Source organism: Mandrillus leucophaeus, unplaced genomic scaffold, assembly GCF_000951045.1.
Source record: "Mandrillus leucophaeus isolate KB7577 unplaced genomic scaffold, Mleu.le_1.0 Scaffold1511, whole genome shotgun sequence".
Taxonomy (NCBI): domain Eukaryota; kingdom Metazoa; phylum Chordata; class Mammalia; order Primates; family Cercopithecidae; genus Mandrillus; species Mandrillus leucophaeus.
The window spans coordinates 215,932-243,349 of NW_012101490.1; the positions used below are offsets into that span (position 1 = coordinate 215,932).

General features: G+C 43.1%; 1 protein-coding gene across 1 annotated transcript in view; it reads right to left on the reverse strand.

Moving 5' to 3' along the window:
* LOC105535906 (A disintegrin and metalloproteinase with thrombospondin motifs 17) overlaps positions 1–27,418 on the reverse strand; it is a 231,163-nt gene that overhangs the window by 52,546 nt on the left and 151,199 nt on the right. The window contains exon 12 of the mRNA XM_011975158.1: positions 26,884–27,019. Coding sequence (XP_011830548.1) covers positions 26,884–27,019 — 136 coding nt within the window. The remainder of the gene's footprint in view (positions 1–26,883; positions 27,020–27,418) is intronic.

A 27,418-nucleotide genomic window follows, 5' to 3' on the forward strand; every position in this document is an offset into this window, starting at 1 on the left:
CTCTATCTCCTCCCTCCCCCATTTTCTAAGCTAGGTTGGCTCTTTCCTTGGTTCAGTCTGTGGCTTCTTTGCTCCCATGGCTCCCTTAAAAATAACTGTTTGAGGACATTACCTATGCCATGTTCCTTCAGATACTAGGGAATAGGGCATAGGGGACCCCTGACTCTCCACCTGGAGAGCTTCAGGTCGGTGTGTTCACCAGCCTAGAGGACAGCAGGGAGTCCTACCACGCCTATGGTTCTGGGTGGGTGTGCCTGTCACAGACCACTCTGCTAGTCCCCATCACTGAAGGCTGGTGGCCACTTCTTTTCCAAAGACCAGACATGCAGGGTTAGGATCTGGGGGTCATCTTAGACTGCTCTCTGTGCCACATTCAAGCAACCGCTAAGTCCCACCAAGCCAACCACCATGAGGGATCTCAAATCTGCCTTCCCCTCCCCATATCCATGGCCACCCTTAGCTAGGGTGCCATAACGGTCTCCTAACTCTACCGCCCCCGCAAAAAACAAACATGTAATCTCTTTTCCCTTCCAAGTAACCTATGCTTCTCTGCCACAGCTCCAGTCTGAAACCTTCGATGGCTCCCTAGTACCTAATGCCTTTCATAGCCTCAGCCTAGCATTCGGGTCCCAACCAGTCTGATGATTCACTCATTCCTTCAGCCCATGCTTCTTCCTGTACAGCCTATTCCACCCAAGGACTGCAGATGTTTTCAGGAATATATACAAAGAAACAAAAGACTCTGGACTAAGAAAAAGAAGTACCAGGGTAGGTGAAGGTAAGGGGAACAAGCCTTGTTGCCCTGGCCCTGGCCAGCCACATGTGCTCCTCCCTCCCAGGCTGTTGGTTATTCCTTCACCCAGACATGCTGGTACTGGTCCCTCTGCCTGCACGCCCTCCTCATTTCTCAGTTGGCCAATGTCAAGTGCCTGCTCCTCCATAGGTCCTAGATGTTCTCTCTTCCACTGCTGGCACATCTAAGGCGCTCCAAGTGACCTAAATGATACTGTTCCTGCCAAGACTATTCTGACCTTGCTATGACTTGAGTACTCCTAGGAGTCAAGAGGCTCAGATCTAGTTCGGGCTCCCAGGCTAAGTCTCTGTTGATCCTGGCTACTAAACTTCCCGGGCTCAGATTTTCCCATCTGTGAAATGGGTTGAAACTCATTTGTTTCTCACGTGGATGTGCCAACGATTGATCCTATATGGTCAATCTGTTATCACCCAGTGCCCAGTGTCCCCTTCTGGATGGATGCAGGCCCCCAGCAGGCATATCACAGAGCACACCAGGAGCTGCATGCACCGCGCCCCCACGCGCTGACTTAGCTACAGCCCCCACCTCCTCCTCGGCAGTGGACCCCACTAAGGCAGCGTGTGCTGAGTCCACCCTAAACCTTGGCTCTGGCACACTGGAGAGAAAGTTCGTATTAATGTTGCTGGCTAACAAAACAACCAGCAGTTTCCTATAAAAAGTGACAGTGGGATAAATCTACATTAAAATATTCATGCCCTTTATTTCACTTCACAAAAAGATCTAAACACCCCAACCAAACGCAGTTACAGCAGCTGCCGGGCAGATGTTCTTCAGGCGGGCAAAGGAGAGACAGTAATTAGTCTCAATTAAGTTCTCAGTAAATTATGTAACGGAGACCTTTAGCCACCCAGCCCTGACTGGTTTGCTGAGCCAAAGGCAGTGAACCTGGTCCAAAACTATTTAGAAACTCTGGATTGCTTTGGATAATTCATGTTCTGAGTAAATTACAGAGAGTTTTGGCATGGGAGGAATAATGAATACCATAACCACTTTCAACTGAAAATAATAATTTGTTAATAATTTTAATAGCTAATGAGCTATAGAAACCATATTTGTAAGCCTTCCAAGCAGAAAGGAAGGAGATTGATTTTATTTCTGGCTATATGAAGCTTAACGGCATTCACTCACTGCATGTACCTTTGAGACTTTTGCTCAGCAAGTATCTTGTCACATGATCTATTTTCACCAGAGCACTGCTTCTTCCTGAATTTTCAAAAACAGTTTCCTAAGGGTCTGCTCAGCAAAGATGTTTCTGTCTAATCAGGCTTTAAGGGTTTCTCACCAAGAGGCACACAGGAGACTGGCTGGCTGCCATTCTGCCTTCAAGACCCTGAGAAAAGAGACTCTTCCATCAAGTCTTGTTGAACCAAGTTTTGTGATTTTTCTCCCTTGTCAACTTTTGTTTTTAGGTGAACAAAAGAAAAAAAAAATTTTTTTGAGAAAGAGTTTTGCTTTTGTTACCCAGGCTGAAGTGCAGCGGTGTGATCTTGGCTCACTGCAACCTCTGCCTCCTGGGTTCAAGTGATTCTCTCACCTCAGCCTCCTGAGTAGTTGGGATTACAGGTGCCTGCCACCATGCCTGGTTAATTTTTTTTTTTGGTATTTTTAGTAAAGATGGCATTTCACCATGTTGGCCAGGCTGGTCTCCAACCTCCCGACCTTAGGTGATCTGCCTGTCTCGGCCTCCCAAAGTGGTGGGATTACAGTGTGAGGCACTGTGCCTGGCCAAGAAAATTTTATTTACAGAATTGTAGAGAATGTCCCACTCCCTGGTGAAATTTACTGTATTTGGGGCCACTCAGAGTCCAGACTTCCTCTCTTCATCCACAAAGGCCTGGTCACATCTTGCTGTGGGTGGTCCTTGTCCAAGTCCTTGCCTTCTCCCTATCTCTTCTGAAAGTAAGACTCTAGCACAGAGCCTTGTGCTTCTTAAGGACCCCATGAATGTTTTCTAAATTTAATTAAATTCCATGGTTCTCGATGAAGAAAACGGACAAGTGACCCGGAGCTTACAAAAATGATCTTTGTGCTGATCTCCAGGGCATCCTGGGCTATTCTCACTTACTTTAGTTTATCTCTTCTGTTGCCATATTTTCTGCTTAGTAGAACTTATAAATATAATTCATGTACATTGTAGAAAATCTGGAAAGTACAAAAAATATAAAGTGAGAGAACCAAAGGACACACATGATTCTAGTCTTTTTTCCTAAACATCTTCCTTTAACGTCGATGTCACACCACAAATCATTTTATATTGTGCATCACTATTGATAGCAGAAGCAATTCCTATGCAATCAAAAATCTTTTCTAAAGGTTGACTTTTTTTTTTTTTTGAAATGGGGTCTTGCTCTGTCACCCAGGCTGGAGGGCAGTGGTGCAATTATAGCTCACTACAGCCTCGGACTCCTGGGCTCGAGCAATACTCCTGCCTCAGCCTCCCAAACAGCTGGGACTACAAGCGCATGTCACTGCAACTAATTTTTAAATTTTTTTTTGTAGAGATGTTGTCTCATTTTGTTGCTCAGGCTGGTCTCAAACTCCTGGCTTCAAGTGGTCCTCCCACCTTGGCCACCCAAAGTGCTAAAGATTAACTTTTTAATGCTTGCATATTACTGTGTCATACAGATAGAGCCATACATTACCGAACCAGTGCATACTTGGCCACTTGGGTAGGTGCCAATTTTGTCCATATTTTGGATGATTTCCACAGGGTAGAAATGGAAGTCCTGGATCCAAAGTGATGAGCAACATTATTCAGAGGGCCAGGGAGGAGTGCTTGGATCTCTCCATGATGGGATCTCATTACTCTATGACCCGGCCATGCCTGCCCCACTAGCCTGTTGGGTATGCTTGTTCTCTAGTGATGATGCTTTACATTTGTGAAGGCATTGGGGCAATGTTTCCATATGTCCTTCTGTGTGTCCCTTGTGTCTTCTTTCTGCCCATGCACATAGCCCTTCAGCTGTTCCTTAAGAGGCAGCGGTGTCCAGGCTACAGTCCCTCCACTCCACTCCCCTGCTTTGGATGTTCCCTGCCAGTCAATGTTTCCTTAGAATGTGGCCTTGACAAATACATGTCTAGTTGCAACATGACCTGCTTCAAGTAAATAAACAATAAGAACCACACTAATTGGACCCTTCCATATGCCAGATGTTATGTGCTTTAGTCTTCACTTGATTCCCAATTAGATAAGGGGGGAGCTCCTGTGAAGTGACCTGCTCAGGATCACACAGTCAGTGAGATCTGTCTTAGATTAAGAGTGGTGTGCTAATATTGTCTCCTATAGCCAATATATTTCTCTCTGTATCGCCTGCAGTTTATATAAATGGCTGCTGTGTTATTTGAAGCATAAATATTCATAAGTGTTATATCTTCATTGTAAATTAAGACTTTTAATGTAAGTGTCCTTGTCACATTTAATGCTTTTTGGCTTGAAGTCTATTTCATCTAAAATTAGGATTGCTACCTCTGCTCTCTTACTGTTTTTGCTTCCCTGGAGTACCTTTATTTTTAGCCTTTTTTAGCCTTTTTAAATTAGTTTCTTTTAGGTTTTTTTTGTTTTTGTTGTTTTTTTTTTGCATACAGCATATAGTTGGGTCTTTGTGAGCCAATTTGAAAATCTTTTTCTTTTTCTTTCTTTCTTTCTTTCTTTTTTTTTGAGACAGAGTTTCACTCTTTTGCCCAGGCTGGAGTGAAGTGGTGTGATCTCGGCTCACTGCAACCTCTCCCAGGTTCAAGCAATTCTCCTGCCTCAGCCTCCCTAGTAGCTGGGATTATAGGCACTTGCCACTACACCCAGCTAATTTTTTTGTATTTTTAGTAGAGACAGGGTTTTGCCACACTGACCAGGCTGGTCTTGAACTCCTGACCTCAGTTGATCTGCCTGCCTTGGCCTCCCAAAGAGCTGGGATTACAGGCATGAGCCACCACGCCTTTTCTTTCAGAAAAAGAAAATCTTTTCCTTTTAACCAGTAAGCTAGGCCAACTCCAATATACTTGATCTCAACTTTGTAGTATTACTTAATTATAATTACTGTGTATATTTTATTCTGTTTTCTGTGTTTTTTAGATGTTATTTCTTTGCTATTTATTTATTTTTTGGTATTTAAAGGTTTTTGTTTTTGTTTTACTCCAACCACTTTTGATAGTTTTATTCAAGTATCACATAAATACATAAAAGTATATAAATTATAAATTATATGTATACAGCTCGACAAAATTTTCACACAGCAAGGCTTGTAACTACAACTCAGATGAAGAAAAGGAACATTACCAGGACCTCAGAAGGCCTTCTCATACTCAGTTATGAGCCTCCCCCAACAATTCTGACTCCTGTCATCACAGGTTTATTTAGTGTGTTTTTGAACTTTATATAAATGAACTCACGGAGCATGCACTCTTGTCTTTTGTGTCTAGCTTCATTTGTGAGATTGATCCAAGTTTTGTAGAACAATAGTCTACTTTCATCAGTGTGTCATATTCACTGTATGACTAGACCACAATCCATACGTCGTACTGTGGATGAACATTTGGGTTGTTTCAGGTTTTGGCCTCTTATGAATAGCACTGTTCTGAACATTCTTGTACATGTCTTGTACAACTTGCTGGCATATTCCTGTGTGGAAGCTAAAGCAACTGCATATTAAATGGGAGGCTAAGGCAACTCCATCTTGAATGCTTATCCACCAGGTTGGTTTAACTGACTAACTATAGTTCCAGGAAGGCCTCCAAGATTTCCAGTTTATCTACTGTTGCTTGTGTAAAAGCAGGTACATACCATAAATTGTGCTCTTTGGTCAAACAACCATATGCTATCACACTTCAGGTGTCCTACGAATCACATCTGAACCATTCCTTGACCTGGGTCTGGGGGACAATGGCATGGGGATCCACCATCTTGTCTTGCTGCTGCCCAAGGCACAGACATAGCTTCTGTTTGTAAGTCCCTATTAAATGTTTCTTTCTAAGAAACTGGATTTGTCAGCCTCTTTGGCCTCTCAGCTTCCTCAGACTTTGGGGAATGTCTGCATAGCTCTACCCACCTTGAAACAATCTGGGAGTAGAATTTCTGGGTCATAAGAATTTGTACGATTAGACAAATAGATTTCCAAAGTGGTTATGCCAATTTATACTCACACTAGTAATGACAGAGAAGTCAATGGCTCCATGTCCTTGCCAAAACATGGTATCATCTGTCTTTTCTATTTTAACCAGTCTAGTGGGTGTGTCAGTGGTATCACATTGTGTTTTAATGTGTACAAGTGGAGAATACAGATGAAGGCATTATTGGCAAGGAGAACAGGGTGAATAAGAGTTGGGAGGTGCAGAAGTACCCATACCTTTGTAAAATACACTTCGTCCTCTCTTTCCTAATCTCTTATTACCTGGTTTATCAGTTTTTAATGATATCTCTTGACTTCCACCCACTGTCTAAACAACAACCAATGTTATCATTTGATTCTCTGCCTTTCTATTTTTTTCTTTATTTTTATTCTTTTATTCTACTCTCCTTTTTTCTATTGCTTTTAGTTGCATTCTTTTCATCTTGTCAGAGCATATAACATTTGCATATTATTTTCCATTCCTGTATCTAACTTTGTGTTAGTCTTAGCTCCACAATTAAACATCCTAAGATGCTCACCATCAGCCCTTGTACCACTGACCCCAGTCATCTCTTGGTTAGATGGAGAGCATCCTATGATAGTAGTGGGATTGGCAAACTACCGCCTGAGGGCCAAATCCTCCCTGATACTTGTCTTGGTGAATACAGTTTTATTAGAATACAGCCCTGTCTATTTGTTTATACATTGTTTATAGCTGCTTTTGGGCCACAATATAATTGAGTCGTTAAGACAGAGACTATGTGGCTTGCAAAGCCTAAAATATTTAATATCTGTCATTCACTGAAAAAGTTTGCTGATTCCTGCTCCAGTAGATTCCTCAAGAAGGGCTCATGGATACAGTGTCCTCAGCTCTTATCTATTTAAAACTGTTTTTCTAAAGCTTTGATACTTGAAGGATAGTTTAGCTAGTTATAAAATCTTCAGTTCACATTTTCTTTCTTGGTCTGATCTGTGAGGATATCATGCAGACCCTGAGAACTGGGAGTCTGAGTCCCATGAGCCACAAGGAGTGGGTTGGGAAGCAGAATAAGTGCCCCATTCTGAGAGGAGCCCTACCACTTGATAGCCATACATTCCTGTGGAGTCTCCTAACCCCACGGCAGTCCCCACTGGGGAGCTCTGCCCAGAGAAGTCACATGACAGGAGGCTGCTGACAAGCTGTACAGGCAGAGCCACAGACAGACCCTCTAGGAACTGGAGCGCCTGGATGATGAGCCATCAGCCATCCGTGTCCCTGCTTCATCCATAACAATATTATGGGAAGCTTACTAAGTGCTCTGCTGACCTGACCCACCACCCAAATAACCCTGTCAGACAGGCGTGGAACGTTCTCATTAAACCCTCACACATTTGGGGCACTCATGCAGCCTTCTTTTCAAAAATGCATGCAAACCATCTGCCTAAACCATCCCTCATCCTCTAGATGTGTCAGGGGTTGACAGCACTCTGAAACGGCATTCTTTGGACCCGGCCATTTATCTGTTTGGGAAATTGAGACCCAGCCCTCAGACCCCTGGCTCTGCTCTTGTCTGCTGTGATTTCTCAGAACCAGTCAGCAGAGCCTCAGATATGACAGCTGTAGAGTTCTCTAGCATCTTGGATTGGATTTTGTCCTGGAATGGGGTTTTGGACACTTCTAGAAAATCATAACAGTGACCATAAAAATGACAAATTTAGCTCTTACTGTGTGCCAGGAACTGTCCTGAGCCATTTATTTCTCTTAACTCGTATCATTCTCATGACAACCCTCTGAGGTAGGAACTCTCTCAGTCCCCTGTCATACAGAGAGGCTGAGTGGCCTGCTGCAGGTCCTCTGCTGGCAGCAGCAGGGCTGGGATGGGAACCTGGCTGCTGGAGTCCTCACTCCACTGCTTCTGCTTCTCAGGGCTTCCTCCTTGGTTTTCTTGAGCTGCCATGCTCTCTGCCTGCTTTCTTCTACCTTTGCCTTTTACCTTTACCCTCCTTCTTCTTTTTGAAAAGCAGCAGTGAACCTGCACTTTGCCTTTTGTCACTTTTAGCCTTAACAGGCATCTCCTTCTCAGTTTTCCTTATTTCAAGGGCCAACTTAACCACAAAAAGCTATCTTTGTCGAACGTTTCTTAGCAGGGCTGTTTGCGGACAGCTCGCTGTCTGGTCTGAGCTGCTTGCTAAGGCTCCAGACTGTTTCCTCCCTCCCATTGCTGCATGCCTCAGTGCACTTGGGTCTTTCCATCTGGCTCACCCCGAGCCACCGGGGTGAACCCCTAGTCCTGAGTATGTCTCCCATCTTATATCTTGTTGGGTCAGTTGTGATTATGGAGTCAGAATGGAATCTTCCCGAATTTCCCCTAGGTGCTGAGCTGTATTGACTTTCTGTAGCTGTGGGAACAAAACTACCTCTACTCTGACCTTTACTTATTCTATTAATATCTTCTCAAAACATAGGGATCTAGATTTAACCCTGCTCAGTTTCCTTTCCTGACAGTGGCAAACTGCAAAACACAATGGTCGTTGCTTCCCAGGTTGTCAGGAACCTTCCTGCTTTATAAGAAATAAAGTCAGGGTAATGAGCCCTTTCATTCATCCGTGTATGCCTGAGAGAAGAGAAATGGGGAGTGCTTTGTCCGTCAATTAGGGCCTCCGGCTGCCTCGTTTCCATCCCCGGCTCCAGTCACCACAGCTTCTGCCATGAAAGGCCTGGAGCCTCCTGCAAAGTCCTGCCTTCAATCTCCACTTGGTTAGGTGTCTGCCTTGTGCCTCTCTCCCCTAGTGGCCTGGGCTCTGGGCCCTGAAGCCCTCAGGAGATGAGGTAACGGACTACCTTTCCCTCCTAGATAAGCCCCATACTGAAGGATTTTTGCATCTGCTGTTAGATTCAAGTCACAGGACCCAATTCACCAAATCTGGTGATTTCCACCATGCTTTCTGAGTTAAAATGTCAAGGGACCTTCGTTACTGTATGCTGGTGGCTCTCAATGCAGTCCCTGGACCAGAATCATGAGTGCTATCAGAGCCCTAGCTAGAAATGCAAGTTCCCAGGTCTCACTCTGGATCTACTGAATCAGAAGCTCTGGGAGTGGGGCCCAGCACTCTGTCAGTCACCCAGTCCCCTGGGGATTTCAGCGCAGTACAGCCACTAGACATATCAGGAAAATAATCACCCGAGGCCTGAGCCTTGCTTCTGATCAGCTCTCTGAGAGGTGCTGGCCCCCAGATCACCCTTTGTCCTCTCTGACAACTCACTGGGCAGGTGCAGCTGAAATGTTTTTCCCTCCCTGTTCTCATGATTCAGGGTAAAGCTCTCTCCCACTGGCCAGGGAACGTCCTCTTCCCAGGAAGCGGATTAAGAGTCATGGAAGGAAAACACAACTAAGCCGTGGGCACGGTGTGGGCCAGGGCATGTTCATGACCTCCTCAGTACTAATTTCTGCTCTTAATGTCCTAAGGAATTCCTTTAGGAAATTATGTCCTTCAATTTCACCAGGCTCCTTCCTTCAAACCCAAATTCCTTTAAACCCAAATACAGGTTAGCAGCAGGACCCAGCCTTTCACATCCACCCACAAAGGCAGCCTCCTCACGCTCCCGCTACCAGGGCTCCAGTGGTCTGTAACGAGCCACCGGGGGATGGCACACCTGTGAAGTCTCTAGTCACACACTGAGCCTGAAATCCAATCTTCGGGTTTGAATGACGCTGAGACCCTCCCATAATCCTTTTTCCTTCCCTAGTCTTACCCCCATCCTGCTGATGACACTACCTAAAGTTCACAGGTGGAGAGCTCAGAAGCATTCAAGAAGTTACAAAAGAACCACTCAAGACTTTTCTGCTGTTGCAATTTACCCTGAAATATGTATAAATTATATGAACTTGTTCTGACAAGAAGGGGAATGTTAGCATACTGTGGGACCTGTCCCCAATCTTTTACTATCTGGAAAATACCAACATGGGTTTAGACTACCTAGTTATAACTGTATTAAAAATGTGTGTGTGCACACGCACATGTGTATGTGTGAGGAGTGTCTTACGAAATAATGGATAACCCATGAAATGTTGGGGTCCAACAGCTGGCTGATGTTTACCGTCGATATAGTTTTGTAGTTGAGCAGTGATGATAGTTTTGGCTGGTGTTCCTGGAGTGCTTACTCGGGGTGAAGGAATTTATAGGCATTACTTCACTTAATCTCCTCGAGACTTCTATGAGAGATGTTCTCATTTCCCAGTTTTACAGATGGCGAGATCATGTAACTTGCCTGTGGGTTTGCATGCAGCTAGGGGTGAGGTGGGGACCTGAGGTCAGGCTCTCAATGCCCACCATGTGAAGCTGCCCGTGGGTGAAATGGATGGAATATTTCATTCGTTTTCTGGCTAGCTACCGAACCTAACAAATTGCATGTCTTTTTGCCTCTACATGATAAGTAGATGATGATCTTGCTATTGCTTCCAACTTTAAACAAATCCATTTCAAGAAAGGCTGCTGTAAAGTATAAGCAGGTAAAGGAAGGATTTAAAATATGTCTGCAGAAACTGCTGCTGAGAGTGGAATGAGTAGGACTAGAGGGAGAAGTCAAGGTGGGCTATGGGTAGGACACAGCATGGGTAAAGTCGACTACAGGCTGTACCTAGAGAGGGTGAATGACTTAACTAGAAGACAATCCAACACACACCAGGGTCCCAACCAGCCTCTGATTTCCACCCCTTCATCAATGGAGCATCTGTCCAGGACAGACATCTGCCCCCTAATGGGCAAATGCTTATGCCACTGGAATGAAATCTCATTTTCGACATAATGCCACTAACCATAGAGATGAGCAATTCCGGGATGACTGAGGCACATTCCCTCCACCAGTATCAAACAATCCATGTATCTGTTCAAATGACTTACTAAGACCTACTAAGCTCTAGGCACTGCTGGGCACTGGAGACTAAGCTGCACACCCGGTGATTTCCACATTTGTAGAGTACTACATGTGGCAGCTTGATTCTACAAATAAGTTCCTGACAAATATCTGCTGAGTGAATTGAGCACTGATAAGGTCCTTGCCCTTATGGGGAAGAGGAACAAGAAAAAGGGAAGACTAAAGAAACAGAGTCGCACAGACTATACAGGAATGATGGAGGTGTCGTGTCTGTACACGGTACTTGGCACAGGTAGATGCATTATTTAGCTATAGAGGACAGCATGGAGGTTTCAGAAGCTGTGGGTTTGAGTCCTGAATGGGTAGGTTTAGTTCCTTACCCAGAAAATCTCAGGCCTAGGCCACAGACACACCTCTCCTTCTCCATTGCCTAGCAACTTGCATCACTGGTCACTTGGGGTCTGAGTGAGAGTCCCTCCCAGCCCCTCCAAGCTCAAGGTCAGCTAGGCATGTGTGCTTGTCTTGGAGGTCCAGGATGGCACCCGTCAGCACCTCTCACTGCCTAAACCCCAAATCTCTCCAGGTCTCCTGGGAAACCACCTTCATATTGAACCCCTTGTGTTAGATATGTCCTGAATTTTAATTTCTTTTCTAGTATGGGTGCAGATAACACCAACAACAAGTCAGAAAACCAACTAATTACAGCATTCTGAGAAATTGCTCTAGTGTTTAATCCCAGAGCTTTGGGCCTTCGGGCTGTGAGTTTCACTTCCAGGGAAAGGAGCCACTCCAGCTTCCCCTTGATAGCACTCTGAGTTAAATGCCACTACAGTACTGCCTGATGACTCTCTTGCCCCGCTTTTGAATATCGATTTAGAGCTGCCTTGGTCAAAAGGGTTCTTTTTCATGCCATGGCAGAAGCAGGTTGTACTGTTTTTAAAATGAGAATGAAGAAGCAGAAAGTATGTAAGATTTAAAGGAGGAAAACATTGTTTTGCATTTTGTTACCAGAATGGGCTGGGAAAGCTACTTAATGACTAAGCGTCTCAAAGTCTTCATCTGTAAAATATGGTGAATACGTCGACTTTCCAGAGGGACTGTGGGGCTCCCTAACCCACGAGACAGCCAGCAGCCACTTCCTCCTTTCTCTCCTTACTGCTGATGAGCAAGAGTGAACTGGCCCATTCCCAAAGAGCGCTGCCTTTCTGCTGCTTCTGCACTTTACACCTTAGCAAGAATACAATTTCTGAGTTTTCAAATCCTCTACTTTTACAATAAAATCATTTTCAAGTACTGTTTTGAGAGGGAAAAAAAAAACCCAAAAAACAGTTCTCTGGAATTTATGGGCCCACACTAAGCTCTCAACAGGAAGCAGAAGGCCCAGTGAGCAGGACTGAGCCAGCAGCTGATGAGTCCACTGCACCCATTTTTTTTTTTTCCCCCAAGCCGTCGCACCTGATCAAATTACACTCCGGGGACTGGAGATTCTGTTGGTACAATCTTGAGGTTAAAATAACCAGGATAAGTCTGGGTTTGGTAACAGGTTGTACCACACCCAGTCATGAAGAGTTTGGAAAAAAAACTCTCATGCTTTGAGAATCATACAGCTGCTGATGTTGAAAGTTCCCATCCAAGAGTAACATTCCGGTTGGGCTGGCTTTTCCCAGTACACGGGGATTTTCCAGTACAGTAGCCCTCTTGCTAACAGACTTGCCTGCTCTCATTCTAGCTGAGAGCAACATGGGTTGGACAGTCTTCATTTCTCTGTCTTGGTTAGATCATGACCTCAGCCTGTCTCTCCATTGGACTTAATAATTTCTGCCTGTCTCATGTCATCTTCCTTCTTCTGGTGAGAGTTGAGACACCTCGGTTTTCTTTACCATGCTCCCGTTTGTTGGCCAACAGCAGCAGAGCACACGAGCTGAGACAGACTGATCAGACTTTGCAGGAACCTGGGTTCTGAGCAGAGTGACCTTTGGAGTGGATGCAGGAGCCGCTCCAGCCAGCTCTGGGATCTTCTCTCCCAGACCAACTTTTCAGTGTCTCTTCAATTTTGGGAGCTACTCCACATTCTTTCTATATTCTCTTATCTTTTTGGGACAGGTTCAGATTTGGTTTCTGTGGCCCAGCGAGGCCCAACTGTGCTCCAGAAGCCGGTGGTGCCAGGATCACCTCCTTGCAGGTCCACACCACAGCCATGGCTTCGGAGCAGACTGGGGGACTGGTGGGGACAGAAGTTTTATTGGCAGTGATGCCATCAGCTTATTGGATGGTCTCCTTACCTCCCACTATACACCAGCGTCTATCCAATGGAAGAAAGAGGTTGGCTGTGTTTACTTCTCTAGGGAAGGTATAGGGTCCCCCAAGCCCTTGTGAGCCCACAGTGCCTTGACCTTGCTGGTGGGAGCAACTCTTTCTGCAGAAGCTCCAGGAAGGGTAGATTCCAGGATTAAAATTCTCCTGGGAAGAAGCACAAGCCTAGGATCCTCAAAGTGGTTCACAGCACAGAGTGGTACATCAAAAGTACATCTGTCGGCGAGAGACCACAGAGTATTGAGACCTGTGGGGCTGTCTGAGCCAGTACTTCCCTACCTGACATGCCCACAGAATCCCCTTTCCCTCTAATCTTGGCACAGGCTGTGCTGTGGGAGGTAGTGCTGTGTCCGCGGTCACTGTGTACATAGCGCAGAGGCCTGGCCGGCCAGCAAGGAATCTGCAGGGCATGTAGTCTGCAGCCTGGGAAGCACCTGCCACTCGCAGGCTGGATGCCTGGCCTCACCTGAAGAGCACAGTGAGCCCCTGCAGAAACGGGATGCCACTGCTGGGCTTGGGATGAAGGACCCCACATGTGCACCACTGCTTGTATCGGAGCTGGTGTTTGTGGCCTTGGCCGACAAGCAGCCCAAGACAGTTCACTTGCAAACTCTTTCCTTTGACATTTAAGCCACTAAGTCCCTCTTGGAAAATGTCCCAAACAGAACTGGGGAAAGGGACACTGGTGGCTTCAGATGTCTCCATCCTGCTCCTTTGTGTGCCTAACACCTACTTGTTCTCCTTATTCCTCCAGCCTTAAAACCTCTCTTGGAAAAGGACCTGATAAACTCATTCCCACATAAGAAAAAGTTAAAACAGGTTCAGCCTCTTCCCTCTCAGTGCAATGTCCTTAGCTCACTGATAAATCTTTCATTCTATTCTTTCCTTAATAACCGCCTTAGCATAAACATGCAGGCACACAGAGCTGGAAGTCCACCTTCCTTGGAAAAGGAGAACCTGCCTGTCTCCCAGCAAATGCCCCGTCACCCCGGGGACCTAAGATTAATGTCATACTCCATGAAGAAAACTCAAGCACTTGAAACATTTGTAAAAAGGCAACCCTCAGGTACTCAGGGTGCTCAGCTTTCAAAAGCGCAGTAACTTTGAACAAAGGCCAGGCATGCAATTCCCCAGCAATGCTTTAGATGGTTAGAAATGACCCAGGTTTCACGATATTAGCTCTGACAGGCAGCCCTGAATGTTTATGAATCTAGCCTATGTGAGGTCTTTCTAGAAAGGCTTAAATGGTTTCTTAGAGAGGAACAGATGTAAAACATGATCGTAAGGGATGTGCTCAGTTATTTTAAAAAAATTAATATGAATTCTGGAGTATTTCCAGAGTACATATATTACCTAGGAAAAGATTTATCCTGTGTGTGTGTGAAGGGATCCTGGCCACGACTTTGGTTACGTTCTTATTTTCACTGTCTCAGCAGTGTGTAATGTTTGCTCATTCTTATTCTGATGTTTCTGTTTTGGGGTTTGAGGCAGAGGTGCAGGGGATGAGGGGGAAAGGAGGATGGCACTTTTTTCGGGGTAGGATATCACTGACTGGGGTGAGCAAATCTAGGCATTGATCCTCAGGTGTGCCAAGCCTGGGGGCAAGCTGGGGGCCACCAGGAGGACAGGCGGGTCTGCATGGTTCCAGAGGGACTCCCAGAGACTGGCCTCCCTGTTCAGTTTACAACACCCTTTTTCATCTTGTCCAGTACTAAGGTAGGTGGGCTCAGGCCAGTATTAAGCAGTGTCAAATCCTGCAAGAACTTGGTAGTATGTGGTATAAATATGAACAAGAAATGACCTAGAAAATGAAAAGATGACTCACCAAGTTATCGTTGTTGAAATAACATGCAGAGAACATTGTTATTCTCTGCAGGTTATGGGTGTACAAGCTACTGCTCAGAGACACAGGGAGTCCCGTCCAGGCTCCACTGCAAGTGAGAAGCACAGAGAACATGGGGAAAGAAAATTCCTGACTCCCAGTTCCAAACCCAACCAGCCTATGGGAGGGTGTCTCCAATGTGAAGCTTGGGATGGCTTTTCTATGAGGCTGCAAAGATGATGGCCGGCCCAGGGAGAAGGATTAGGGCTTCTCTGTCAGAGTCTTTGGGAATGACAGCCATGGCGGTGCATGACTTGCAGGAAAGGCCCTCCAGGGGAAAGGTAAGGAGGGCGCAGAGAGGCAGCAAGGAGAAGGTGCACTGTGAAAGGGCCTGCCGAAGCACAACAGACCACACTGGGCAAATTCTCTGTCCTAAGAATCCCCACCAGAGGCGCTGGGAGAAGCTGAAACTGCGCAGCAGGAAAGGACAGAGGAGGTGGTGACATAAGCAGCCCAGCATGATAAAAGGCAGCTGCTAAACAAGATCCATCGATGCCTGCTTGAGAAGGGACAATTAGGACATTTCTAGCAGAGGCTCCTGACTGTCCCCACTGCCCCAAGTCCCGAGATATCGTGAGCTTTGGGTTGTTGTGTCAGCCTTTGAACTCACGGGAGCCTGTGGAAGGCCTCTCCTTAGCTCCCCAAGAGCCTGCAACCATAAATGTGCACTTTTTCGTGAGTTTTTTAATAGCATTAAGATATAACTTATATACCACGATTCAACCGTCTGAAGCATACAATTCAATGGTCTTCATTACAATCTAGGATATTTTTATTACAACAAAAGAAACCCTGTAACCCTTTAGTTATCAACCCCCAATTCCATCCCTCTCCCTCCTCATTAGCCCTAGGCATCTACCTTCCATCTCTACGGATTTTGTCTCATCTAGACATTGCATCTAAATGGAATTTCATACGTGACCTTTTGTGTCTGGCTTTTTCCACTTAGCATGTTTTCAGGGTTTCTCTGTGCCAGAACTTCATTCCTTTTTATGGCTGAATAATATTGCACTCCCTGAATATATTGCATTTTGTTTATCTATTCTTCAGTGAATGAACATGTGCCATGCTTCTACCTTTTGGCCATTATAAATAATGCTATGAACATTTGTGTACAAGCTCTTGTGTGGACATGTTTTTATTATTCTTGGGTATACACACAGTACTGGAATTGCTGATTTGAATAATAACTCAAAGCAGAACTTTTTGAGCAACTGCCAGATTTTTTTAAAAAAGTGGTTGTGTCATTTAATATTCCCATCCCAGTGTATGAAAGTCCTGATTTCTCAACATCCTCATCAACATTTGTTATCATCTATCTTTTTGATCACAGCCACACTAGTGAGTGTGAAGTGGAATCTCCATATGGTTTTGATTGGCATTTCCCTGCTAAGGATGCTCAGTACACCTTCTTTAGAGGAATGTCTGTTCAGATCCTTTGTTCAGTTTTCAGTTTTCAGCTAGGTTCTGTGTTATCTTATTATTGAGTTCCAGTAGTTCTTTAGGTTTCCCTTTTTTATTATTTATTTATTTTTTTTTTTTGAGACGGAGTCTCACTCTGTAGCCCAAGCCGGAGTGCAGTGGCATGATCTTGGCTCACTGCAACCTTCACCTCTGGGGCTCAAGCGATTCTCGTGCCTGTCTCCTGAGTAGCTGAGACTAAAGACATGTGCCACCACACCCAGGTAATTTTTTGTATTTTAGTAGAGATGAGGTTTCACCATGTTGCCCAGGGTGGTCTTGAACTCCTGAGCTCAGGAGATCCATCCACCTTGGCCTCCCAAAGTGCTGGGATTACAGGCATGAGCCACCATGCTTGGCCTAGATATTCTTAATATAAGTTCCTTATCAGATATATAATTTGAAAATATTTTTCACATTTTTTGATTGTCCTTTGTCTTTTGAGACAGGGTCTCACTCTGTCACCCAGGCTGTAGTGCAGTGGTGCAATCTCAATCTAGATTCACTGCAGCCTCAACTTCCGGGGCTCAAGCGATCCTCCCATTTCAGCCTGCCCCCCACCACCCAAGTAGCTGGGACTACAGACACACACTACCATACTAGACTAATTTTTGTATTTTTTGTAGAGAAAGTGTTTCACCATGTTGCCCAGGCTGGTCTCGAACTCCTGGACTCAAGCAGTCCTCTAAAAGTGCTGGGATTACAGGCGTGAGCCAATGCACCCCACCTCCAACTGCATTCTTTTGCATGTGGATAGCAAGTTGTCACAGCACCATTTGTTTGAAAAGACTATTCTCTCTCCATTGATTGCTCTTGGCACCCTGGTGGAAAAGCAATTGACAATGACTGTGAAGATTTATTTCTGGACTCTTAGTTATATGCCATTGTTCTTTATGTCTATCCTTATGCCAGGGCCACACTGTCTGGATCACTCTAGTTTGTAGTAAGCATTGGAACTGGGAAGCAGGAGTCCTCCAACTTTGTTATTCTTTTCTAAGATTGTTTTGATGATTTGAGGCCCTTTGCAATTCCATACGGATTTTAGGGTCACGTCCCCATTTGTGGAAGCAAGACGGCTTGAATTTCAATAGAGATTGCACTAAATCTATAAATCAATTTGTAGAGTACTGTTATCTTAACAAGTCTTCTCATTCATGAAAATGAATGTCTTTCCATTTATTGAGATATTTTTGCAGTTTTCAGAATATGAGTTTTAAAATTCTTTTATTAAATTTATTCCAAAGTATTTTATTCTTTTTGATGTTATTATAAGTGGATTTTTTTCTTCACTTAATTGATGCTATACAGAAATACAATTGATTTTTCCTTATTGATCTTACATCTGCAAACATCCAGAACTTGTTTATTAGTTCTAATCATTTTTAGAGATTCCTTAGTATTATCTGTATACAAAATCGTGTCATTTGTAAATACAGACAGTTTTACTTCTTCTATACAAATATGGATGCATTTTATTTCATTTACTTGGGTAAATGCCTAGGCTGGAATCTTTAATAAAATGTTGAATAGAAATAGTAAGAGCAGATACTGTGTCTTGCTCCTGATCTTTGGAGAAAAGCATTCTGTCTTTCACTTTTAAATATGGTGTTAGTTGTGGGTTTTTTGCAGATGCTCTTTATTTGGTTTCAGTAGTTTGCTTATGTGTAGGACTTTGTCCATTTTCTGAAAGTTATCTAACTTAGGGCATACAGTTGTTCATAGTGTTCATTCCCAATCCTTTTTATTTCCGTAAGCTCAGTAGTAACATTCCTGCTTTCATTATTTAACTTAGTAATTTACGTCTTTTTTTCTTGGCCAATCTAGCTAAAGACTTGCCAATTTTGTTGATTTCTTCCTATAGTTAACTTTTGGTTTCATTATTCTGCTCTACTGTTTTCTACCCTTTATTTAATTAATTTCTGCATGAATGTTACTATTTCTTTCATTCTACTTGTTTTAGGGTTTGTTGCTCTTCTTTCCTGTCATTACATGGAAGGTTAGTTTACTGATTTGAAATCTTTCTTCTTTTTCAATATAAGTGTTTACAGCCATAAATATCCCCTTCAGGCCTGCTTTAGACACATTCCCGAAGTTCTGTTACATTGTGCCTTCACCTCCACTCATCTCAAAATATGATTTCTATTTGACCCACTGGTTGTTTAGGAAGGGTACTGTTTAATTTCCATGTACTTATGAGTTTCTTAAACTTCTTTCTCTTACTGATTTCTGATTTCATTCCATGGTGGTCAGAGAACATACGTCATATTATTTCTATTTTTTTTTGTGTTTGTCAGGTTTATTTACTGGCCTAGTATGTGATCTATTCTGAATAATGTTCCGTATGGAAATTCTGCTGTTGTTAGGTGGAGTGTTTTCTAGATATCTATTAGGTTTGGTTGGTTTACAATGTTGTTTAAGTCTTCTATTTCCTTGTTGATATACCTTGTTTTTAAAATCCATTACTGAAAGTGAGGTTTTGAAGTCTCCAGTTACTATTGTTGAGTTACGTATTTATTCCTTCATTTCTGTCAGTTTTGCTCCATGTATTTTAGGGTCTTACATGTTTATAATTGTCATATCTTCCTGATGGATTGCCATTTTATCATTATAAAATGTCTGTATTCTAGTAATATATTTTTATAAAAACTCTTTTTGTCTGATATTAGTATAGCACTCCTGCTTTCTGTCTGCATGATATAACTTTTTCCATCTTTTTACTTTCAATGTATTTGTATGTAAGTATACACTCAGAAGAAGAAATGAATAATTCTTATCTGTGGACTGTTCATTGCTGTAAGAGAGTCAGCGAGCACTGGACTCTGCCAAGAATGACCAAAAAAGGCCCAAGGCAAAGGGGAAAGGACCGTTTGGAGAAGCAGCCGCCAACATATCCAAGCTCATTCTGAAACTGCTCAGCAATTCCACAAGTTAGGAACCCTTCCACTGTTGCCCTTACTGCACAGCCATTTCTTCTATGGGCTGATGTTTCTTCCACAACCTGGAGAATACACAGCTTCCCTTCATTTCTGATAGATCGCTTTGTAATCTTTTTGGGGGCAGCGGTTGTTATTGTTTTTGTTCTTTCAGTATTCCTCAGACTAAATCTCACCTTTTCCCTTTACTTCTCCTTTCTTGTAATTGTGACATAAAAAGTCAAATGGAAACATCAAGTGCTTGATGGTCTTCATATTTTATTACTCAGAAAAGTCAGGAAGAGAGAAGCATCTCTTTTGATGGGTTGCAGAGCCTACATGCAAAGCGTTTCCCAACAGGAGAAATCCTGTTGCCTGTGAACCTGGCACCAGGGCGTTCTCTCATTCTCTGTAATGATCAAACGAAGGGATGGTCAAATGACCCAAAAAAATAAAAAAACCTCTGAAAATGCTTTCTTGTCCTCCATCTTGAATGTTTCTTAATTTAGATCAATAAGGTAAGGCTTTAAAATTTACCACTTAATTTAAAGACAGGTGACATCCTGAAATTTGTGTCAGAAAAAGTTCCAGCATTTTGGCAATGTAAATTTCTCCTCCCCACTCACATACCATCAACAAGGCATGTAACAGACCACAGATTTAGTCACAATTAGATTTACCTATTTTAGTTTAGAAAAAGACAGGAAAGAAAATGTTTATGTTTCAGACTAGCAAGAAATTGATTAAAAAACCGTATCTTTTCAGATTGTGGCTGTAGCTAAAGATCCACATATTTCAGTGACTTCATTCTTAAGTCACAATCTCTCTCTCTCTCTCTCTCTCATACATGCACGCGTGCACACACACAAAATGTGCTTTAATAAAAAGGAAGGGATTCTATTCCATTTTAACCTCAAATAAGGCCAGCCTGATTAAGATAATTGAGGAAGGAGAACAAATTTAAAAACCAAAGACACTTCCTTGAAAATGACTATTCAATTCAATTGCCAGTAAGATGTTGAATGTTCTTTTCTGAATCACTCTAATTCAATGTACAGTACAGCATGTACTGCCTGGGAAGAAGTTCAAATCATAAATACTATAGGGAAATATCTAATAACTTGGAATGGCCTTTTTCAAGTGGCGAATAAGCTCTTAAAGACTGCAAAAATGTTAAATCTGGTAAAGCACAAGGTCTGTGCGCCGGGACAAGTCCACTTCATTGCCAGCTCCTGCCTCCTTGCTCCAGGACCACCTGAGGCTGGGTCTCAAGGGTCTCGGCACACAGTACTGCTCTTTGGATGCTGAACGATGGGGAGGACTCTTCCCTGCAGACTGTGGTCAGCAAGGTGAAGGCTGCTGGCCATGGCCATAACAGCTGAGCTGATCTGTGATTTCTGCCACGCCTGCCAATGTCAGGGCCAGGTTTGTCTATGTTTTTGTGTTGGTGTGTGAGATGCTGGGGAGACGCCATCTGCCATGCGTGTCAGACTCCAGATTCCATATGGTTACAGCAGGGTTTGGGAGAAGTATCCACAGAGCTAGGATTAGAATAAAGAGGTGCTAATGGTGTGCAGTTGGGAAGGCAAAGGAAACTGTCAGGAACTCAATGGAAAAAGGGTTGAAGAAAATTAAAGGGAGATCAGGAGAAATAAAGGAAAGTATAAAGGAAAAAGACAAACATCTCTGCCATTTTAAAGGTCAAAGAGTAACAATAACACAGAAAGGCTCTTTCACCTTGCCAGGTTCAACAATGGGTTGCATTCTGGCTTGTTTAATAAAGTTCACACCATGGGATTCTTGGGTTCTTCTTCCAGGTTACAGGCTCTGTCCTCCACTCAAGCCACCCCATCTGAAACAGCCATTTGTAATCCAGACCCTCCACATCTCCACCTCACCCTCTTGCCCAAGTGCAGTTTTTACTTGTGTGTCCAATCTCCCTGATTTTCTGGCATTCATTTCCTAAGGTCAGTCTTTCCACTTTTCTTCACTTACTAGCATGAATCCACGTAACCACAGGTTCTTATGAAAGACTCACGACAACTAGATCGTGCCATGCAATAATTCAAATTTTGTTGTCCAAATATGTGTGTGTGTATAATAGCTGTACAGAGGTCCTCCCTTATCTGTGGCAGATATGTTCTAAGACCCCCAGTGGATGCTAGAAACTAAGGCTGGTACTGAACCCTGTATATACTATGCACAGATTTCTTTCTTCTTTTTCTTCACAATTTCATGGGTAGAAGATTCATTTACTGTAGATCTGAGCAACCTCAGCATACATTTTTTTTCTTTCCTTATTAAGTTGAAGACTTTTACCTTTCCATTTACAGGATGCATTTTATAGCTTCTCTTTAGCACATCTGAGTTGCCATCATCACCACTCTTGTTCTTTGAGACCATTATTAAGTAAAACACAAGAACTATGACACCCAACAGTCGATCTGCTAACTGAGATGGCTACTGAGGGACAAACAGGCAGGGAGCAGAGACACTGTAGATCCCCTGGACAAGGGGATGATTCACATCCTGGGCAGGACAGAGTGGTACGGTGTGAGATTTCATTACACTACTTGGAACAGCAAGCAACTTAAAACTGATGAATTATTTCAGAAATTTTCCTTTTAATATGTTTGGGCAATGGTTGACCCTGGGTAACTGAAACCACAGAAAGCAAAACTGCAAATAAGCAGGGACTACTGTACATAATACGTATATATAGATGTATATTGGGCATGTAGACATATTTACGTGTGTGTATGTATATATGTATGTGTATGTATATATGCATAGATCTATCTTGTTAGGACTTGCAAGAGCTTTAAAATCTATTATCAGATTATATATTTCTTTAGCCAAACAATAAATCCTCTTTGATGAGTCATGGCACTTTTAAGAAAAAATACAATGTCAGATGGTTCAGAATAAACAAATCAACAAATTAGCAAACAAAACCAGCCTAGGGCAGGCATCCAGGCACTTCCTGTCTGGGCTCTCTAAGGCAGATTTTAGGTGCTATTTTCTCTTGTTTTTCAATTTCATTTTCTTCTCGGCTCTAAGTAATTCCACTCATTCTTTAAGTCTGATTCACATGATTTTACAGTCAGGAAGGGAGTGGAAGGAGGTGGGAAAAGAGAAGTGGTGGGGAGGCAGAAATAGAATATTTATCAAGTTACACAATAAAAAGAAATTCAGTATTCTAACATGTTCTCCTTTGTATAATAAGAAAATACATTCCCTAAGCTAATACCTGCAGAGCTCTGGCTCATGCTGAGGGTGTGGTCCCAATATCTCAGTGGGCAAAATGAGAGTAATCAATAATCTGAGATAGAGGCCAGCAAACTCTTATGCGTGGGCTAAGTCTGGCCTGCGGGGTTATTTTTGTACAACCCAAGAGTAAAGAACAAATTTTACATGTTTTAAAGGATTATGACTCAAAATATAGAAAAAAATGTGCCAGAAACCACATGTGGCCTGTGAAGGCAAAAATATTTATTCTCTAGACCTATACAGATGAAGTTTGCTGACCCCCGTTCTATGGAGATACTAAGAACGTGCTTCTGAAATTGCTTTTAGTCTGAAGTGTGTTTGGCTTGAACTTGGCTAAAACATAGCAAGACTGCAGGACTGTGGTCCATCAAGCCAGAATGACTCTCAACTTTCTGTAGCAATACACACACTTGATGTTATCTATCATAGGCTTAGCACAGCTCTGTGGCACTCTATATATATAGAGTTTACATTCATGTTTGTTTATGTCACTTTGTTTTACAGGTGTTTTCCTGCATGATTTTCTGTTTTCAGTTTTGCAGTGCAGCAAGGTTCTCTCTTAGAATATACATGGGAGGCAAAATCATGAACTTGCTATACTGGCCCACTTGTTGTAATGACCAGAGGGCTTTGTTATGGCACCTTGAATTAATCTGGAATCTAGCTGAAATATGAAGATGTGATCTGATTACTTCTCATCTGTCTTTCACTAAACCTGGGAAATTTTTGATCACTGTTCCTTAAATGATTATTATCTGCTCCATCTTCTCTCTCCTCTCCTTCTGTGACTCCAATTACCCTTATGCTAAAATGCTTGATACTGCCCCACAGGTGACTGAGTCTTGCTCATTGTCAACAATTTTTTCCTTCCCATTTTCTAGACTGAATAATGTCCAAACTTCTATCTTCAGCTTCACTAATCTTTCATCATCTTACTCTATTGTTAGATCCATGGAGTGAATTTTTAAAATTTCAGATATTGTATTTTTTTAGTCGTAAAATTGTGTTTTGTAGAGTATCTTTTTTTCTTGAGATTCCCTAAATGTTCTGTGACCATGAGCATAGCTTTCCTTACATTTTTGAGCATAGTTACAATAGTTGTTTTAACATTCTTTTCTTCTAATTCCAACATATACGTCATCTTGCAGTCAGTCTCCATTAATGGCCTTCTCTTTTGAGTATGGATCTGTTTCCCTGTATGACTAGTAATTTTGGATTGTACCCAGAACACTGTGAATGATACACTAATGAACAGAAGTACTGTTCAACAGAAATAAGATGAGAACTGGATATATAATTTGGATTTTTTTTTTTTTTTTTTTTTTTGAGACAGAGTCTGGCTCTGTCACCTAGGCTGGAGTGCAGAGGCGTGATCTCAGCTCACTGCAACCTCCATATCCCAGGTTTAAGCAATTCTCCTGCCTCAGCCTCCTGAGTGGCTGGGACTACAGGTGTGTGCCACCATGTCTGGCTAATTTTTGTATTTTTAGTAGAGATGGGGTTTCATCATGTTGGCCAGGCTGGTCTCAAACTCCTGACCTCAGATGATCTACCTGCCTTGGCCTCCCAGAGTGTTGGGATTACAGGCGTGAGCCACCATGTCCAGCCTGTTAATTTGGATTTTTTAGAAGACACATTAAAATAGTAAAAAAATCTCGATTTTAATTTTAGTAATTTTGTTTATCCCAATATATCCAAAATATAATCCTTTGGGATGATTATAATCAAAGTAATCACATGAAAATTAAGATATTTTATAATCTAAAATTATTTTATAAAATTAAGACTTATAATCTCTGTTCATACTAAATATTTAAAACCTCGTGTATATTTTATATTTATAGCAGATTTCAATTTGGAGTGGCTAGTGACTACCATATTGAACAATGCAGTTCTAGAGTATCATTTTAGAAGAATATTGAATGTTTGTTTTAGTAGGCAGCTAATTTGCTGGAATAAAACTCCAGGCATTGTCTCTCTTGTGGTGGGCAGCAGCTACCGTCTCAGTTCAGGTCTTCTAGCCTTAGCTGTGCTATGTGGGGTCTGGCGGGGCTGTCTTATTCTTAGATTTGGCCTTAGTCTCTAAGAATTCCCAGAGATTCTTGAGATACATGCAGAATTTGGGAGTCCCCTTCTGTGGCTCCCTCTTTTCTGGAGTTTTTCCTTCTCAATTTCTAGCTGCTATGGGTTTCCCTGAATATTCTCCTTTGATGGCTTAACCAGTAAAAGATGGCAGGTATCTATCAGACTTTTAGTTAGTCTCCATGGAACTAGGGCCTTCATTTGGTTAAAGAGCTGTCAACATGGGTAATTCAATTCCATGCCACTCTATTCCTCCATTTCTTTATTTCTCTTCAGTTTCTAATTGCTTTCTAGCTTTAACTAATTAATTAATTTTTGAGATGGAGTCTCGCTCTGTTGCCCAGGCTGGAGTGCAGTGGCACGATCTCGGCTCACTGCAACTTCCGCCTCCCAGGTTCAAGCAATTCTCCTGCCTCAGCCTCCTGAGTAGCTGAGATTACAGGCATCTGCCACCACACCCGGCTAATTTTTATATTTTTAGTAGAGACAGGGTTTCACCATGTTGGCCAGGCTGATCTCGAACTCCTGACCTCAAGTGATCTGCCCGCCTTGGCCTCCCAAAGTGCTGGGATTACAGGCGGGAGCCCCCTCTCCCAGGCTGCTTTCTAGCTTTTAAACAGTTGCTTTTTATACTGTCTCCAGAGTTTGTAATTGTAATCTGCAGGAGGGTTGGTCCAATATAAGCTACTCTATCATTACAGGAAGCAGAACCCTTGATTTTTAAACTTTATCCCTGGAGTCCCACAGAAGAGCCAGGACCTACTGTGAGAGGTGGAAAAGGCAGAGTAGACTGGCCCACTCTGCCACATCACGTGTGTGTCTCAATTCAGTGGCAGCAGCTTTCATTTCATCTGTTTCATTTTATTGGTTTCTGTGCATAATTTTAAAAAGACTTGGGTATAAAATAGTTTGAAAACAGAACTGATTTTAAAATATGCTTCTCGAATGGAGCCCTAAGACCTTTTTGCTCAATCATGCCATTGAACTCATGTTGACCTCTCCTCCTCCATCGTCTCTTACCCTATTTTCCAATCACTTCACCAGGGCCAGGCCATCTTTAGTTTCCAGAGAAGAGGCTGTAGCCTGTTAGACTGCTGAGTCTTTACAGTGGCAAGTCCTTTCTGTGGCCCATGAATGTGACTTGTTGAGGGACTGATCGATAGGTTTGTAGTACGGCTGCTCATACCGAGGGTGCTCAAGCAGATTTCCTGCAGTGAGCTCTTCCTCCAGACCTTCAGCCTTAAGGGTGGAATTTCATTCTTAATTTGGCAAGGAGCACAGAAAATCATCGCAGCAAGACTCACCTTCTTTTTTTCCTTCCTGTCTCCTCTCTTTCTCACTCAAACACATTTTAAGAGTTTGACAAAACAAAGTGGGTTGGTGCAGAAGCCAAATATGTTGTGAAACTCTTGTACTAGGCGAGCGGCACAAATTGAGTTAAGAAACCTAAAAAATGGAAATACTAAACACCCAGTCTAATTGGAAAAGGTCAACATGCCTTAAATGATACACAGAACCGCAAAGCAAAAACCATTCACCTCAATTCAGAGCAGAACGGAAGGTCAAAGGGTGACATGACACAATGTAATGGATTTGCCGAAGTCACGCTAAAATGACTCGAAAAGAGGAGGCTTAGCTGATGAACACATTCCACACAATTCATCTCCTGACAACCTAAGAGAGTTCACATCGGTAACACGGCCATGAAAGCTGGGGTTGGGACAGAAGTTCTGATTGATCCCAAAGAACAAACACCAAGATCCACACTCATTGGCATGAATTTCAGCCACTGAAACAGGTCACCCACAACATTAGCCTGTGTGCACCCTTTCTCCTGGACACTCAGATGCCAATATTTGTTTCCTTCTCCACCAAGACAAAGTAATTTGGGGAAGCCAATGGGTACTGGTTAAAAGTGTGGTGGTGGCTTTTTTTTTTTTTCCTGTGCCATGAGATGTTACTAATGGTCTCCTACAGAATGCCTTCCAGTGAAGACTGTATTTCCATCAGAGTTCTGGCTCAGTAGCTAGAAATTTGGTAATTTGAGCAAGCAGAAATCACTCATCAACAATAACGGAACATAGCATAGAGCAGTACTGTGGCATTAACTGCCTATTGCTCCCCACCATTGATGGTGCTGCTGCCCCAGATTCTGGTTGGTCCAAGCTACAGAACAGAACCCAGCTCCTTACCGTGACTGGCAGGGGTGCAAGTTGCACCTTCGGACCTGGGGCTCTGGGCGGCTTGCTTGAGGGCAGTCACTGTCGTTCACCAGAGTTGTGGTCTTGTTGACAATCCGTGTGCATGAGACGATGGTTCTGCGCTCCCCTGGAAACCAAACCACAGGGAGCTGAGAGACTGTGGCCTCACCCACCTGGAAAGGCTGGGCTTGCATGCCCATGAAGGAATGTTTGGGTGCTGCTGATGGGCACTTTGTCATTTAGAGTGACTGTTGTAAATGTTGTGTGGGTTTGTAGAGAAGAACTGTAATTGCAGGGAGGAGGGTGCAAGACACAGAAGGCAGAGTGGGGCCCTGGAAGATTCTAGAACAGGATGAGAAAGCAGCAACACCTCAGATCAGCCGTGTCCTTGGACAGCTTGGGGTTCGTTGATTTGGGCCTTTAATTTCCAAAGATTGCTCATCTTTTTATCTTCTGGATTGATGTTTAAAGTCTATGGAATCCGATCTCAATTAAATACTTACACATCAGCCCTCACTAGAGAGTC